General features: G+C 39.7%; 1 protein-coding gene across 2 annotated transcripts in view; it reads left to right on the top strand.

The window, feature by feature from the left end:
* The window catches only part of LOC117507239 (paxillin-like), a 167,200-nt gene that overhangs the window by 144,242 nt on the left and 4,931 nt on the right, over positions 1–18,027 (top strand). The window contains exons 8-12 of one of the 2 annotated variants that reach the window (XM_034167063.1): positions 566–835; positions 6,980–7,138; positions 7,632–7,805; positions 9,670–9,751; positions 11,947–12,095. In XM_034167063.1, the coding sequence (XP_034022954.1) occupies positions 566–835; positions 6,980–7,138; positions 7,632–7,805; positions 9,670–9,751; positions 11,947–12,095 (834 nt within the window). The remainder of the gene's footprint in view (positions 1–565; positions 836–6,979; positions 7,139–7,631; positions 7,806–9,669; positions 9,752–11,946; positions 12,096–18,027) is intronic. The other variant, XM_034167064.1, reaches the window with a different exon arrangement.

Here is an 18,027-nt window from a genome sequence, read left to right as displayed (position 1 = left end):
CTTCTCAGACAAAGGAATTCCGACGAGGGGCTGGACGACTCCTCCCACAAGGAGTGCTCACAGGCGAATGACGTCACCGACAGGCATGGAAAAACTCACGCATGCGCACGAGGGTTCAAGCATGACTGACGTAAAAACATATGAATGAAAGCCATATAGTTTTTGAAAAAATAAAAAGGACCTATACTTTATGGACAGCCCTCGTATATATATATATATATATATATATATATATATATATATATATATATATATATATATATATTTTTTTTTTTTTTATGTCACAGACCTGACTTGTTTTCTCACCTATCCAGCATGTCTTTGTGACAAAACCTGAATAGTTCAATGTAAATGTGTTGGAAGAGGATTTATTGGAATGGAATGGAAGGCTGTGCTGTGCTTTTACAATCACATGTAAGTCAACAAATGTTTGACAAAACTTGCAAAGGCATATTGTGGGCTCTGAGCTTGAAGGCAGTGTTCTGATGTGCTCTGCATGTGTTTGCAACCCATCACAGACTGTTTGATGACACAACACCAACCCTCTTTATTATGTGCTGTCCAGCTCAAGTCGGTTATTCGGCGCACCAAAGAAACCTCCAATGTGCACCCAATGTACAGAGAGGGCCTGTTGCGTCGTAAAATGGGGCCGATCATTGTCAATAAGAGCAACTCACAAGATCGACTCATCGAGGAATTGCAGGGGAAACTGGGAATTGGGCAAGTTGAGCGCCGGCGTAAACAGCAGCCAGGTGACTGGCTAACAGAAGGAGTTATCGTCATGTCCAATCCACAGCGGTCACGTGAAGAAGGTGCACCACCATCTGTGGATAAGGTAGAGATTAGAGAAGCCCTGAGGGAATTGGCAGCACTGTTCTGGGATCATTTTAAACTAATACAAATTGTCCCTTTGTTAGCTTCTGTTTACTCAGGCTACAAATTAAGTGCTAAAATATTTAACATATATTATGTTTTATTGCAGTCTCCTAAAAATTCTGTTTGTTTTGATAGTTGCAGTAGTTCTGTTTGTGGTGACATTTTTATTTCCATTATTACTTCCTTTTTTATTCTATCTGTATGTTTTATTATCTTGTTCTCCTCTCTTTGCTGCTTTCTTTCTATCCCCCCAGATCATCATTCCACCTGAATCACCTGCCCCTCAGAAAAAAGCTCTCCCTCCTCCACAGTCTCCCTCAGTACCCAAAAAGCTACCCCCAATCAAGCAGACTCCTCTGCCAGTACCTCCTCCCCTTCCAACCCCTCCTCCTCCACAACCAACTATGCCACCACCCCCAAAGGAGCCTACTTCTCCCCCTAGGAAGACCACATTTCCACCAGTGCAGCCCCCTCCCAAACCCATCACACAACCTCCACCTCCTAAGGTCTTTGTGTCAGTGAGTTGTCAGACTGAGTACAATCCCATTTTCCCACCAATGCAGGCATGGGTCTTTTTCATCTGTCCTTCTTTTTCACATAGACCTTGTACTTTTTAAATTCTCTCTGCTCAGTTTATCCATTTGCATCTCTTTTATGGCTTTGCAGTGACTTTTTTGAATTGATGTCTTCTTTGTGCCTGTTTGCTGATGATAAATTCCAAATCCAAGACTTTGTTGGCTGTTCAGTCAGTTATGAGGGATGACATTCAGGCGACACAACAAATCCCTTTTGTTCAACCCTGACAGCTAATCACACTCAGCATTGTGTGTTCATTGTGGAGGGGAGACTTTCAGATCTTTGAGGCGAGGGGCGTGTTAACTGCGCAGCCGTGCGTAGGAATGTTATGTTTGCAGTGCAACTGAAACCCTCTGAACTGAAACCTAATCTGTAACACAACAGCACCGTTTTCACAACAAGTATAGTACCTCCCACAGGACGTCTGTCAGCTTGTTCTAATAGAGATGAATTAAATGAATAGAAATTTATATGCATCCAGGTCACTGGGAGGGGCTTATGCTGTTTTCTCTGTGGAATGTAAAAACCTGGAAACATACTTCATCAGACACTATTCGGATTGTCAAAATCAGACAACCCCTAATCCTGACAGTTCAACAGGGAAGCAGCTGCACCCAACATATTTCATTTCTTTTCAATTCTGACAATATTACACAGGCAAAAAAAGTTGCTTTACAATTTATATGGTGTATAAAAATTAACCATAGTCTAATGACTTTATCCTCATTAATTTTCTATCTCCACTTACTAGAATTAAAGGACGTGTCACACCAAAATCATAACAATTTAGATTTAGACTGTTAGTGACCACCCAATGATTATTTTGTGCACTTCCATGACCGGTCTCAAAGTATACTGCTTTCACGACAACAAACAGCTACGGAGACTGCTGAAAACAAAGTACTCGTGAGTACTCATTTATCCAAGTGTTTCCCACAGCATTTACGTAGCTTTGAAGGAAACATCCTAGTGCATGCTTAAATGTAATGTAGCTGCTAAAGTTAAGAACGGAGCCACAGATTAATTCAAAAGTTTACATAAGTGTATCATGTTATGATGACTCGCTTTTAAGTGATAACTGTTAATTTTGATGCAGTTACAGATAAAGGAGTAGCCGCTCTCCACTGTGAGACTTGGTGCGCGTACACTAGGGTGGTCCTATGCCAAAAAATAAAAATGTGACTTTCTTAAAGTACTTCCTGACAAAATTGTTCATCTTGATGAGAACATGTTTTGTGCAAAATTTTATTTTGATATGACTATTTTAACCACTGCCACACGTGGGGTGGAAATTGCAATGGTGGAGCATATTAGCGCAAACCAGCAATAGTAAGGTACCTGTTCACAAATGAAATACAAATTGAAACAACAGTCCTTTCTGCTTTAACTGACCAAACAGGAGAAATAAAAAAGTATTACATGTCACTGTTCACTCATTTGGTGAAAACAAACTGCCATGGGGAGTGGTGTTTGGTTCCGATTTTCTTCACCTCCGGGAACAGACGTCAATGCCACTCAGCAACTTACAGCAGGTATTGGTGCTACTGTTCGTCCGTCGTTAGGATCTGATTGTAATCCTGGATAAGTGCAACTCCTCGCATAGCAAAATCATTGACAGCATCAAAGTTATCCAGGACCTGCTGTGACAACTGGAATGATGGGTCATCCTCCCACTCTGAGTTGTCCTTGATGAGGAAGTCCGTATTGACATTGAATGCCTCAAAAACGCGACCTGAGGCAGATGTAACAAAATCTGTGACTAATGCCAATAATGAATTAATGTATCCAGTCTATGACTCAAAATGTCAGTCACATGTCACAAAAAAACAGGGGCCCGGCAGCAGTGGTTAATATTTTTCAAATCTCATTAAATTTTAACCAATTTATTTTTACCCCCAAAGGAACAAAAAATGAAGATGCACCTTGAAAAAGTTGTTTGTTTTTTGGGACCACCCTTGCATGCTATTAGTCATTAACGCAGCCTGTTAAAAACAGATGCTCAGCTTTGTGCATGCTTATAAGTGTTGGCATCTATGTAATTGAAAAATCTATTGCATCTGTGTGATCAGACAGCTGAGAGGTCCACGTGCATGTTAAAACAGTGTGCTGCTCCACACGTGCACGTTAAAACAGTGTGTTGCTCCACACACATCGAGATCCAAAATCCGACAGACTCTCTCAAAGTAAAATAAAATTAAAGCCTATCAACTCCACTGAGGAGAACAAAATACAAAAGGGGGAAAAAACTGAATAGGGCACTCACCCACTTGTAGAATGATTTCCAAGATTAAATATGTCAAGTCCACTCCACCAAAGAAGTCCTCACACATGCGCGTGCAAGCACCAGCTGGAGACTCACAGATCACGCGCGATCGCCAACTGGAGAACAATCTCCAGGTCCACTATAAGTCTTCATGCACGGATCATGCACGCAATTGCCGGCCAGAGAATAATTTCCAACTACAGCTCTGCTGTCAGCTCCTCAAGTTCTCTCACAATTCTGGCACATTAGATAGAGAGTCCATTATCTCCTGAAAATATTTTATTCTGACTTTTTCCAATGTAAGAAATACATCTGCGTGTTCAGACAGCCTGTAAAAACACTGCCATGGAGACATTCCATATCCATGTTCATGGTGGCAGTAAAACAGCATCCTGCAACACAGACAGCAGAGTTGGCACACATTAGGTTCCAAAATCTGACAGACTCTGAAAAGGTTAAGAGTTTCGGGATGAAGTGTGTCGTCTCCTGTGTGTTCATATAAATCCGAGCCATCACTTTCGAATGAAGGCTCAGAAGCTTTGTTATCGGATATAGCAGCGCAAGTTTCACTCTGTCTGTCGGCCATCGGGATGATTCTGGTTTTCCTAAAATATATGTCAAATGCAGAGAAATGCCAAGTAAGATGTTTTCCGGAAATACACCTGCTAACTCTCTGAGCGAGAGGAATAATTATCAACAAAATACATCAACAACCACTAATTATTACTACATGTGCGTGGATAGCTTTACATTCATGAATACTTTGATGTTGTGTTGGGACGTTAAATAACATGCAATGTGTCCTTTAAGGGTCACTGGGCTGGAGCCTAGCCCAGCAGTCATAGGGTGTGAGGTGGGGTACACCCTGGACAGGATGCATGTCTATCGCAGGGCCATATATAGACTGATAAAAACACTCACACACAGTCAATTTAAAGTTTCCAATTCAGCTACACCACATGTCCTTGGTATGTGGGACGAAGCCAAAGCACCCGAATGCAATCTCTGCATAGAAAGGTCCCAGGTGGGAAGCAGTCCCATGACTTTCTCACTGTGAGGCAACAGTGCTAACCACTAATCCACCATACTGCCCTCCATCCTAGTGATATTCTCTTTTTAGAATTTGGAGAGTTACATGAAGATAACATTGTCTTTGAGTTATTGCCTACATAAACTGGCTGAGATCAACTAACTCAGTCACCTTCCCCCTCATCTACATTTTAGTTGTTACAAGCCTGGTGCTGTTACCATTGTGGGGAAAATGCTGCACTTGGAATTCTTACCAGCAATTCAGATGGAGACTAATGTAGAAAAGTTTACAAAACCAGGCATTTTGTGTTTACAAAATTGTGTAATATGGGACATAAGGATATTTGTGTCAAGAGGACACTCAACACAGGTAGAGAGTTTTATTAGACTTTTTGCAGTTGAGATCAGGTCTGGGAGCATGTGCTGATGATCCACATGACCACATCCACATTACCAAACTGCGCTGGTTCATGAATGACAACTACCCAGGCAGACAACTAGTCCATCCCCACCTGCCTGAAAGCAGCCAACTCTGTCACAGCCAGCTGGTCTGTTGGTGTCCCCTCTGCCTTTTCCAGTTACTGCAGTCATCAGCACTGACACACTTGTGCATTGGAGTATTCTCAGGGTAGCATGTTAAATTACCAGAATTTCATAGTTGATATTTGCCTCCCCATCAGCCTCATCGCCATAAGTAATTGTTCCTTTGACACAGTCATTCCAGTGGCACCCAGGAAGCACCCAAGACCTACTACCAAAGACATCTAGTCGTTCCCTTTGGTTACTGGTTAGTGTCAAAGTATTACAAACATACAGGAAGCACCAGGACGGTAAAGACTTGGATCTTTATTCTTCTGAAGTGATATTGTCATCACCCAGCACCTCTGTCCACTGACATCATTAGTCCATAAGCTCATCGTCCCTCTAGGAAAGACTAAAAAGTATCTGATAGTAGGATTCCTAAATAACACATTAAACTAAGATGTCAGAGCAGAACAAGCATCCCGACAGCGTTAGGTAATACACTTTAGGGATGAGAGAGTACACCACTATCTGTATCTCTCCAACCATCTAAATTATCTGTATCTGTACTCGGGGTGGGCAGGGTCTAAACCAGATGTGGGTGTGGTTTAACCAGAAATGGGTGGGGCTTAAATCTGTACTTTATTTTAAGCCTGAAATTGATATGGATTGATCAGAAGTTGCTATATTTATTGGTTTTTTTAACTATTTACAGAACAGCCTCAAAATTGAGATTCAAATAGATGATTTTGATCACAAAAGTAAGAGAATTATTTACAGAACAAGTTTTTTTATGAACTCAGAACATGAATATTCTTAAGTGTATAAATGAATATTTACAGAACAGCCTTAGAATTGAAATAATATGTTAGCCTTGTTCACTGTATTCTTCTCAAAAGCACCGCATTCAGTAAGTCCAAAGTTTTCCAACTGACTTTAAATCACCAGCCAAACTAAGAGCAAACAAACAGTTAAAAAAAAACCCGACCGTAGTGGAGGCGGTGACCGACAAAACACGAGCCATTTTCAGCTCTCTCTTGTCAAATGCACCATGTACATTACGAAACAAGTTCACCAAGTAACTTTAAATACCGTACAAACAAAAAAAGGGGCAAATTGAAGAAAACTTGAGTACTGAGAGAGCAACGTGATGTAGAGTCAAGCCAAACACAGAGAGAGAGAGAGAGATCTGTTCCTGTGTGTGTGTGTGTGTGTGTGGTGTGTGTGTGTGTGGTGTGTGTGTGTGTGTGTGTGTGTGTGTGTGTGTGTGTGTGTGTGTGTGTGTGTGTGTGTGTGTGTGTGTGTGTGCGAGCGAGAGTGAGGTCTGGGTCCAGAGACGTGTGTGTGTAGGGAGGGGCAGGCGCTGTGTGTGACTGGCCAATCACAGAGCGTGAAGACAGTCAGTTACCCAACCAGGATTTTCCTTCAGCACGAGCACAGATATTGACGAGTTTTACTTGTATCATGCTTGTGCTTGTCAAAAATGCTTTATCCATACCGGATACTCGTCTGAAACGAGTATCCAGCTCAACCCTAATACACTTCATATTACTAGCTTCTCTAAATGATTATATATTGCAGATCTGTTTATTAGTATAAGGTGTTTGTTCATACTGAGCACTTCAGGGGAATACTGTGTATTATCTAGCTTTCGACAAAATCATTCTCCGTCCAACCAGATCATCAATGATTTTGTAATTCCACCTCTGTCAGATCCAGTCCCAGGGAAAGACTTCTCCCATCAGCCCCCCAAAACCAGCCAACAAACTGGACAACATGCTGGGAAGCCTGCAGTCAGACCTCAACAGGCTCGGAGTCCAGACTCTGGCGAAGGGAGTCTGTGGTGCCTGTAAGAAACCCATCGTCGGACAGGTGACCAAATACTGAATCATACTGACATAAGCCTGACAGGTTCTAATAAACCAGTACCACAGTGGTTGTAATGTACAGTGGAGGCTCATGTTCTTGGGCAGTATTAACCAGGAAATGGAGCAAATGATTTGAAGCTTTTTGTTTTGAAAATGAAAAAGTCAGGATTTTACCCATGTGTATGTCTTACATGGATATTTTCATATATTTGTTAAATATATCCCATCAGTTGGACTTAATCAGTAGTGAGAAAGTGTGAAGCCCTTTTTTTCAGATTGAAATTTCCACTGAAATACAGTTTGGTTTGACTGTTAATATGCAGTTTTAACTGTTTCATAAATATTTTTTTCCCACCTCAAACTGTCTTATTCATGTGCTTGTGTTGGCCATAATATACGTGTCTTTACATCGTTGTTAGCAGAGCTGCATCACTTTTCACTGCAGACCCAAGGCTGTATTTGTGCATCTCATATCAAACTTGTCTCATTGAAACTAGGTGGTAACAGCCATGGGAAGGACGTGGCACCCTGAGCACTTTGTGTGCACTCATTGCCAGGAGGAGATCGGCTCCAGGAATTTCTTTGAGCGTGAGGGACTGCCTTACTGTGAGAAAGACTACCACAGCCTGTTTTCCCCACGATGCCACTACTGTAATGGACCCATACTGGATGTTAGTAATGCATAAATAAACACACACATGCAAAAAAAATGCACACCACAGCGGTATTTATATATTCATAACTTCATTGATTTGTGCCTTCCCAGAACCATCTTTATATTTCAGAAATTTGCTGCTACTCACTTAATGCAACTATAAGGAAATTCCTAGTGAAATTTAACACAGAGGACCCTTTTTTTTAATTTTTTATTTCTCTTTTTTATTTTTGTAATTTTCCGGCCATTGGGTTCCATTGGTTGCAATCTGAAATTTCACTGCTAGCTGCCATCAAACTCTGTCAAGCATCTTTAGTATAAACAGATGTTGACAATTAAGTAAGACACCATACCGTGGCATGAAAACATAGTTCCACCCTTGGGCTTTTACACATTGAGATTATTATTAGTGAAGGAAGAAGTGAAGGATTTCATTAAAAAAGAAAGAAAGAAATTTCATCAGTTTTGTCAGAAGACACGTGGGGGGCTCAAACTTAGATTGTATCAGTTTTCTTGTAGCAATCTTTCTTTGTTCCACAGCCTGCTGGGGTCAGGTACTGCAAGATAATTGCAAGGGTAGGAAATGCCATAAAACTAATTCTAGCCGTAATTAGTTTTCCAATTTTGATTCTAAATGTTGCTTTTTTGTAGTGAAATGTTTGTATAGTTTTGTAACTGTAGGTATCTAATAAAAAAAAAAATCTGGTAAGACCTTTTACACTGAAACAATAACAAAGAGATCCGGAGCTCATGAAAAGTGGCCATATAACTACGAGCTACAGTTAGCAGTGACAAGCAAAACGTAAAGTCAAAGTCAAAGTGAACTTGATTGTCAATCAAGCCATGCAACAGTACATTACACGGAAGACTGAAATTGCATTTCCCCAGACTCCAAATGTGCAGTAACACAGGCTAAATTAGACATACAGTGGTCCCTCGCTATAACGCAGTTCACCTTTCACGGCCTCGCAGTTTTGCGGATTTTTTTAGTCCAATTTTGCATGTTTTTTTTTTTGTTTTTTTTTACAGTGCATTGTGTTCTGTGTCCTCATCAAGCAGGCCGGTCGCGGCACAGCAAAGGGAGAGCATGCGCATTGTGTTCTGCGTGTCTGTTTATAAGAATCTTCTTGCCCAGAAGAAAAAAGAGCGCCAACAGCTACCCATAACTGTGTTTTTCACTCGGAAAAAGACACCTGCAGCAAGGTTTGACTCAGTGGAAAAAGGCGTGACAGCGCAGCAGCGCCACGACGAAGAGGTGTGATCAGAGGAACTGTGAAATACTGGTCAGTCACTATTAATAATTTCTTACGTGTCCAACCTCGTAGGTTGATTGTTAAAATTAAATTCATTAGTTCTAAAAGACATCACAATTATTTATAGGAAAACGTTCTATTTTTATTTCTCAAACAAATGTTTGGGCCTGAAAACAGGTTGGTCTTATTTTTCTGCTAAGGTTTGAACTTTGAGAATGTTTACACATGAGAGAAAAGTGAGAAAATGTTAATGCCTGTTTGAGAAAAGTGTATAAAATGTGTAGTGAGGGGTTTTACAGCCTTAAAATGTCTATAATAATTGTAAAAAATAACGCTGTCTACTTCGCGGATTTCGCGTATTGCGGGCTATTTTTGGAATGTAACTGCCACGATAAACGAGGGACCACTGTGCAACTAAATATAGACTGGACATGAGACATCACTAGGACATAAAATGCAAATAATATCAGTAACAGAACAACAATCAACACGACATATAGACAACAGTGAGCATACTTTTCCAGGGCTGTCATAGTGTTTCAGAATGTAGTAAAGTGATTTTTTTCCAGATATTGGCAGGTGGCACCTTTAGGAATCACTAATGACTGATGCTTCTTTGTCTCACAGAAAGTTGTGACTGCTTTAGACAAGACTTGGCATCCAGAGCACTTCTTCTGTGCCCAGTGTGGAGCCTTCTTTGGACCAGAAGGTACCAGCGTTTTAGACTCCGCGTCGTGCATTCAAACCGTATAATGCATGGCTTCTCGTTATTTAATCCTTACTCACCACACTGCAAAACATGCTGAATTACACTAACAACTGACAAAATGAATATCTGTTCCTGCATGCTGCTACCAGAGATGTTTTGCCAACCTGGCAATGCACACTGGAAAAACGGAACGTAAACAATTACAGCGATCAATGCTGCAGCATCATCACATCCGAGATACCAAGTTATAGCAACAACACTTTCTCATAGCAAGTACTCAACAATATGGAGAAGTACCCAGAATGATCTGTTGCTAAAAAAAAAGACTGTCACTCACCATTTGACTACTTCTTTCTTTACATTTTAGCACATGGATTTTTTTAACAAATACAAAAAATGTGTGAGAATGATGGAATGATAGACTAAATGATCTGAATCAGAATGTTACGCCAGAAAAAATCTATTCAAGTTGTCTGGCTGCAGCTAGGGATGCAAAACAAAAGAGGTTCCAACTGTAACAATTGTTAATAGATACTGCAATAGATAATAGATACGCAACCATTTTACAACATATTGAGTCAGACATCATGTCCTGAATGAAACAGTTTGGTGTCTACAGCAAAAATAATGGTCATTACAGAAGTGAGACACTCTGATAGGTGAATCAGCCCGTAACCTGTGGGCACCCACACGTCAGGCGGTTACAGATACGCTTGTTCAGAAAATATTGCAGGTGAAGATGGGGTGGGTCAAAACGTGACAGAGTTCCCACTAAGTATTTAATAATTTACAGATTACAGGTTGTCTAAACTGTTCTAACAGTTCTGACTTAGTTGTTTGGTTAATTCCTTCCTGTCTACAATGTTTTTTTCACATTATTCTCCCATTATTATTTCGTCACTTCCTGTATGGTTGATTATGTAGATTTTGGGTTCCATTTAACAGAAATCATCACAAAATTATTCCGCTTCAATGGTATGGATCCATCACAACATAGACCCCCCCTCCCCCCCAAAAAAGGGTCTGGTTTATGTTGTTAATCACAGCATAATTTTACAGTGTAGATTGACTCTCAACAGACTGGTGGGTGCTGGTTTAAAAAAGCAAAAAACCCTGAAACCCGCATCAGACAGACAGCAGGAAAGCTTCACACACTTTTAGACACAGAGGGGAGGGAGGGAGATGTCAGTCTTACTTTATTTGAAGAGAAGCTCACATCGCAGTCTGGGATGCAAACTGATTAATCACCCTTGTTCATGTCCACTGTCATTTATTGAGTGGCTGGAATAAATTAACAACCCCACACTAATGTCCGCTGCTGCCATCGTTACACACTTACAAAACTCTGAATCTCAGCCGTTGTTTGCTGAAATTCAGGCCTCTGGGTTGGATGAGTTTAGCCCAGATAAGCAGCAGACCAAGGGAGAGTGCCATGAGACGTGTTAACTCACTACAGGATGAAGATGAATGGAAACTGATGCTTCTGACAGCCCAAGCTGTCAAAAATAAGACTATTTTGCAAAAACTTGTGTTTTTCTTCTGTTTGGTGCTGTTGCTGTTCTTGGTCACACCAAAGTTTAAAACACTGTGGTCTAAGATGTTTAACAATATTAAAAATATAGAAAAACATAAAATTTGATTATTATTTTTTATTTCTAGGGAGAGCTTAGTCCTGCTAACCCATTCATACTAGTCAACCCCGTTTAGAAGTTAGGATTAAAACACAACATGACTCAAACGGAAACACTGACTTCTTAAAGTTAAAGCAGTCCTTTTTTTTGGGAGGGTGTAAAGTTTTTATGTAAAAAATTATGTGAAATATTCCCAGTACACAAAAGTAATTGCTGTAACTGTCCGTGTGTGTGTGTGTGTGTGTGTGTGTGTGTGTGTGTGTGTGTGTGTGTGTGTGTGTGTGTGTGTGTGTGTGTGTGTGTGTGTGTGTGTGTGTGTGTGTGTGTGTGTGTGTGTGTGTGTGTGTGTGTGTGGAAGACAGAGTGACAGAGTTACTGAAACATAGGTGGTAAAGTGGGCGAATAGATGGAAGATCATATTTTCAACCTGGTAAATTGTGCAGACCAGGCTGTCTGTGCAATTAAGCACACAAATTAAGTCATTTGAGACCACAGATTTATTTTTCTACTCTGACTCCTACTAGAACTCATTTGGAGAGTTACTGTGTCTTTTCTGCCCTCTAGGTTTCCATGAAAAAGATGGTAAAGCATACTGCAGAAAGGACTACTTTGACATGTTTGCCCCTAAATGTGGCGGCTGTGCTCGCGCCATCCTGGAGAACTACATCTCGGCTCTCAACTCTCTTTGGCACCCAGAATGCTTCGTCTGCAGGGTAACACACACACATCTTTTGGACGGTACATTGAGGGGTGGGTGGTACATTGATGTCAAAGTCAACATTGGTGTGACAGTTTGCCACGATATGGATTGCACAATACTGTCAACACCTCGAGAAATCAGTTTTCCCCCTATAATAGTATAGGCCAGAAATATTTTTAAAGCTGCCTATGAAAAACTAGAAGCACTCAGAGAGTGCAAACCTCCACCAAGACCATGGGGTCACTGAGACCATAACATCTACACGCCGTGGAATTATTGAACCTAAAAAAGTCTAACAATGATGTTTGCTCAGTAGTAAAAAAAGTTTCATCTACTGTGACTGGATAGCATGTATCCTTAGCGCTTGGCATCACAGTTTATTGCAACTTGCACCTTTCCCAGAAGCTACTGTCATCTGAGCACTGATATTGATATTGCATGTGCTTATAGACAAAAACAAATAAGAGACAAAATTCAATTTATTATTCAACTAAATTGCAAATATATGAATTTTTTAACATTTATGAAACACTTCTCTAAAGGCCATAGGGTCACTGACCCTAAAGAGATTCCCTCCTTGGCACAGTGATCTATTTCTTTTTGTCTCTTTCTCTAAAATTGTATATAATAATCATTAGATTATTAAACAAAAATAAATTTAAGAAATATTACAATTTGAAAACAAATGCACCCCGAACGTGATGACAGCTGCCAACTGCTTAATGCTAACTTTTAACATTGAAAATGCCATAGACATGCTAACGCATTAGCATCGGGATCCAGATCGTGATCCGGATCACCTCTAAAATGTAATCACTTGTTCCTCTTGTCATTTCCAACCACTCCACAAAATTTCATCAAAATCCGTTCAAACCTTTTTGAGTTATCCTGCTTACAAACAGACAGACAAAACAAATAAATGCGACCGAAAACATAACCTCCTTGGCGGAGGTAATAACAAAGACAAAATAATGAAAAATAATGCCAAACATTTATTTTAAAGTGATCATTATTTCAGCACAGCTCTGATTAGCACTGCAGTTGTAAGGCTGTGATAGTCGCCTATTTTTTATTAGTCAGCTAGTCAAAAGCCATTTATTAAGTTCATTTAACCCTTAAAAGAATAGACCTGCTGGAGCTGCCACCACTCCTATCACTCAGTGAAGAAAGTGTTTGAACCTTGGCAGGTGAATTAGTCAGCTCAAACGGCTCGTCTACATTCATTTGCTAGTCTGTGCCTAGTAAATGAATGCAGGTTTTGTCTCATGCTAATGCTGATTTTGTTTTTGTGATATATGCTTATATTTTGATCAAATAAATGTTACATTTGAGTTTCACCATGAAGATTCTGCTGTAAATTGGCTTAATTCATTCAATATCAAATTTAGCTGCCATCTAGTCAGTGACTAATGGTACCCAACTAGTCGACTAATGATTTTCATTAGTTGCCCCAAGCCTAGTCAAAACCCCTGTTACATACATTTACTATAGATGTAACTCACTAGAACGTCACTTTCACAACAGCAGTCATGGAAATGGTTAAAATGTAACTATTGTGTATAAAGCCTGACTGATACATTGGTTGGTCAGTAATATCAAATCAAATCAACTTTATTTATATAGCGCCAAATCACAACAAACAGCTGCCCCAAGGCGCTTTATATTGTAAGGCAAGGCCATACAATAATTACGGAGAAAAACCCCAACGGTCAAACGACCCCCTGTGAGCAAGCACTTGGCGACAGTGGGAAGGAAAACTCCCTTTTAACAGGAAGAAACCTCCAGCAGAAACCAGGCTCAGGGAGGGGCAGTCTTCTGCTGGGACTGGTTGGGGCTGAGGGAGAGAACAGGAAAAAGACCATGCAGTGGAAGAGAGCAGAGATGAATCACTAACAGAGGTGTCAAAAGTACACACATTTGTTACTTAAGTAGAAGTACAGTATACTGCAGTTTTAAAAACACTCTGGTAAAGTTGAAGTATCAACTTGACCTCTTTACTCAAGTAAAAGTGAAAACGTATGTGCTCCAAAACCTACTTAAGTATAAAAGTATAAAGTAACCTTTAAAAAAAAAAAAAAAAGGTAGATGCACTATATGAATTGAAAGCTTAATTAAAAAACTGATTGTTCTACATGTGGCCCAAGACCCAAAACCCAAAATTACCCCCCAAACACCACCTGCACGAAAACGTTTCAATTCTAGAAGCTCTGAAATGCAATCTGGGACTATTCCAGAAGATAAACTGCAGTGAGTGCAGCATCCATTAGTGAGAAAAAAAAAAACAACTTCCTTATTCAAATTCATTCCAGTGTATTCTGCTCTTACAGGACGCAGCAGTTTTCTAGTTTGGCAGATAGTTCTGGAGGAAATCACTGAAGAAATGAACCCAATGAAAATATGGTTTGACCGAAACAAATTGTCATTAAATAAGACAGGGATGGAAGTGGAGGTGTAAAAGTCACTAGGTGTTCACAAGAAACACTTATTTATTTTCTGTATGTATGTATGTATTTATTTATCAATCAATCAATCAATTTTTTTATATAGCGCCAAATCACAACAAACAGTTGCCCCAAGGCGCTTTATGTATGATCATTAGTTGCTTTTATATTTTCTGTTGTGTTTCTATTCAGGTTCTTTTGCCTCTTTCTCTAAAATTGTATATAATAATCATTAGATTATTAATATATAAACAAAAATAAATTTAAGAAATATTACAATTGAAAACAAATGCACCCGAACGTGATGACAGCTGCAATTGCTTAATGCTAACTTTTAACATGAAAATGCCATAGACATGCTAACGCGTTAGCGTCGCTCCCGTTTGAAGTTATAAAATACATCTATCAACTGTTTCAGAAGGACCATAACAGGTCGGTTTAACATAGATAAGGTAAATAATACTCACAGACGTATGCTCTTTAGGGTTTTAGCGGGGGAAAATTAAGCGAAAGAAAGAAGGAGTAAACGAAGCAATAGGTCGAAGCATTGCTTCAATCTGCGAACCACTGCTTGGATTGGTTCAAGGTTCAAAGCAAGCCGTGCTGCAGAAAGTTGAATACAGGCGCACATGACGTGAAATATATATATATATATATATATATATATAAACATTAAACTGAAGCCAAGAGTAACGAGGCTTTGTTTTAAAAATGTAAGGATAGAAAGTACAGATACTTGTGTGAAAATGTAATAAGTAGAAGTCAGAGTAGGCAGAAAAATACGGTAAAGGAGGTAAAGTATAGATACCTAAAAAGTGTACTTAAGTCCAGTAACAAAGTATTTGTACTCGTTACTTGACACCTCTGATCACTAATGATTAACTGCAGAATGGTGCATACAGAGCCAAAAAGAGAAAGAAACACTCAGTGCATCATGGGAACCCCCCCAGCAGTCTAAGTTTATAGCAGCATAACTAAGGGATGGTTCAGGGTCACCTGATCCAGTCCTAACTATAAGCTTTAGCAAAAAGGAAAGTTTTAAGCCTAATCTTAAAAGTAGAGAGGGTGTCTGTCTCCCTGATCTGAATTGGGAACTGGTTCCACAGGAGAGGAGCCTGAAAGCTGAAGGCTCTGCCTCCCATTCTACTCTTACAAACTCTAGGAACTACAAGTAAGCCTGCAGTCTGAGAGCGAAGCGCTCTATTGGGGTGATATGGTACTATGAGGTCCCTAAGATAAGATGGGACCTGATTATTCAAAACCTTATAAGTAAGAAGAAGAATTTTAAATTCTATTCTAGAATTAACAGGAAGCCAATGAAGAGAGGCCAATATGGGTGAGATATGCTCTCTCCTTCTAGTCCCCGTCAGTACTCTAGCTGCAGCATTTTGAATTAACTGAAGGCTTTTCAGGGAACTTTTAGGACAACCTGATAATAATGAATTACAATAGTCCAGCCTAGAAGAAATAAATGCTTGAATTAGTTTTTCAGCATCACTCTGAGACAAGACCTTTCTAATTTTAGAGATATTGCGCAAATGCAAAAAGCAGTCCTACATATTTGTTTAATATGCGCATTGAATGACATATCCTGATCAAAAATGACTCCAAGATTTCTCACAGTATTACTAGAGGTCAGGGTAGTGCCATCCAGAGTAAGGATCTGGTTAGACACCATGTTTCTAAGATTTGTGGGGCCAAGTACAATAACTTCAGTTTTATCTGAGTTTAAAAGCAGGAAATTAGAGGTCACCCATGTCTTTATGTCTGTAAGACAATCCTGCAGTTTAGCTAATTGGTGTGTGTCCTCTGGCTTCATGGATAGATAAAGCTGGGTATCATCTGCGTAACAATGAATATTTAAGCAATGCTGTCTAATAATACTGCCTAAGGGAAACATGTATAAAGTGAATAAAATTGGTCCTAGCACAGAACCTTGTGGAACGCCGTAATTAACCTTAGTCTGTGAAGAAGATTCCCCATTTACATGAACAAATTGTAATCTATTAGATAAATATGATTCAAACCACTGCAGCGCAGTGCCTTTAATACCTATGGCATGCTCTAATCTCTGTAATAAAATTTTATGGTCAACAGTATCAAAAGCAGCACTGAGGTCTAACAGAACAAGCACAGAGATGAGTCCACTGTCTGAGGCCATAAGAAGATCATTTGTAACCTTCACTAATGCTGTTTCTGTACTATGATGAATTCTAAAACCTGACTGAAACTCTTCAAATAGACCGTTCCTCTGCAGATGATCAGTTAGCTGTTTTACAACTACCCTTTCAAGAATTTTTGAGAGAAAGGAAGGTTGGAGATTGGCCTATAATTAGCTAAGATAGCTGGGTCAAGTGATGGCTTTTTAAGTAATGGTTTAATTACTGCCACCTTAAAAGCCTGTGGTACATAGCCAACTAATAAAGATAGATTGATCATATTTAAGATCGAAGCATTAATTAATGGTAGGGCTTCCTTGAGCAGCCTGGTAGGAATGGGGTCTAATAGACATGTTGATGGTTTGGAGGAAGTAACTAATGAAAATAACTCAGACAGAACAATCGGAGAGAAAGAGGTCTAACCAATACCGGCATCACTGAAAGCAGCCAAAGATAACGATTATGTCTTTGGGATGGTTATGAGTAATTTTTTTCTCTAATAGTTAGAATTTTTATTAGCAAAGAAAGTCATGAAAGTCATTACTAGTTAAAGTTAAAGGAATACTCGGCTCAATAGAGCTCTGACTCTTTGTCAGCCTGGCTACAGTGCTGAAAAAGAACCTGGGGATGTTCTATTTTCTTCAATTATGTGATGAGTAGTAAGATGTCTAGCTTTACGGAGGGCTTTTTTTATACGAGCAACAGATTCTTTTTCCAGGCTAAGTGAAGATCTTCTAAATTCGTGAGACGCCATTTCCTCTCCAACTTACGGATTATCTGCTTAAGCTGCGCAGTTTTGTGAGTTATACCACGGAGTCAGGCACTTCTGATTTAAGGCTCTCTTTTTCAGAGGAGCTACAGCATCCAAAGATGTCGTCAATGAGGATGTAAAACTATTGACGAGATACTCTATCGCACTCACAGAGTTTAGGTAGCTACTCTGCACTGTGTTGGTATATGGCATTAGAGAACATAAAGAAGGAATCATATCCTTAAACCTAGTTACAGTGCTTTCTGAAAGACTTCTAGTGTAATGAAACTTATTCCCCACTGCTGGGTAGTCCATCAGAGTAAATGTAAATGTTATTAAGAAATGATCAGACAGAAGGGAGTTTTCAGGGAATACTGTTAAGTCTTCAATTTCCATACCATAAGTCAGAACAAGATCTAAGATATGATTAAAGTGGTGGGGGGACTCATTTACATTTTGAGCAAAGTCAGTTGAGTCTAATAATAGATTAAATGCAGTGTTGAGGCTGTCATTCTCAGCATCTGTGTGGATGTTAAAATTGCCCACTGTAATTATCTTATCTGCGCTAAGCACTAAGTCAGACAAAAGGTCTGA

Source organism: Thalassophryne amazonica, chromosome 3, assembly GCF_902500255.1.
Source record: "Thalassophryne amazonica chromosome 3, fThaAma1.1, whole genome shotgun sequence".
In the NCBI taxonomy this organism is placed as follows: domain Eukaryota; kingdom Metazoa; phylum Chordata; class Actinopteri; order Batrachoidiformes; family Batrachoididae; genus Thalassophryne; species Thalassophryne amazonica.
This window is presented reverse-complemented; position numbering and strand designations above follow the sequence as displayed.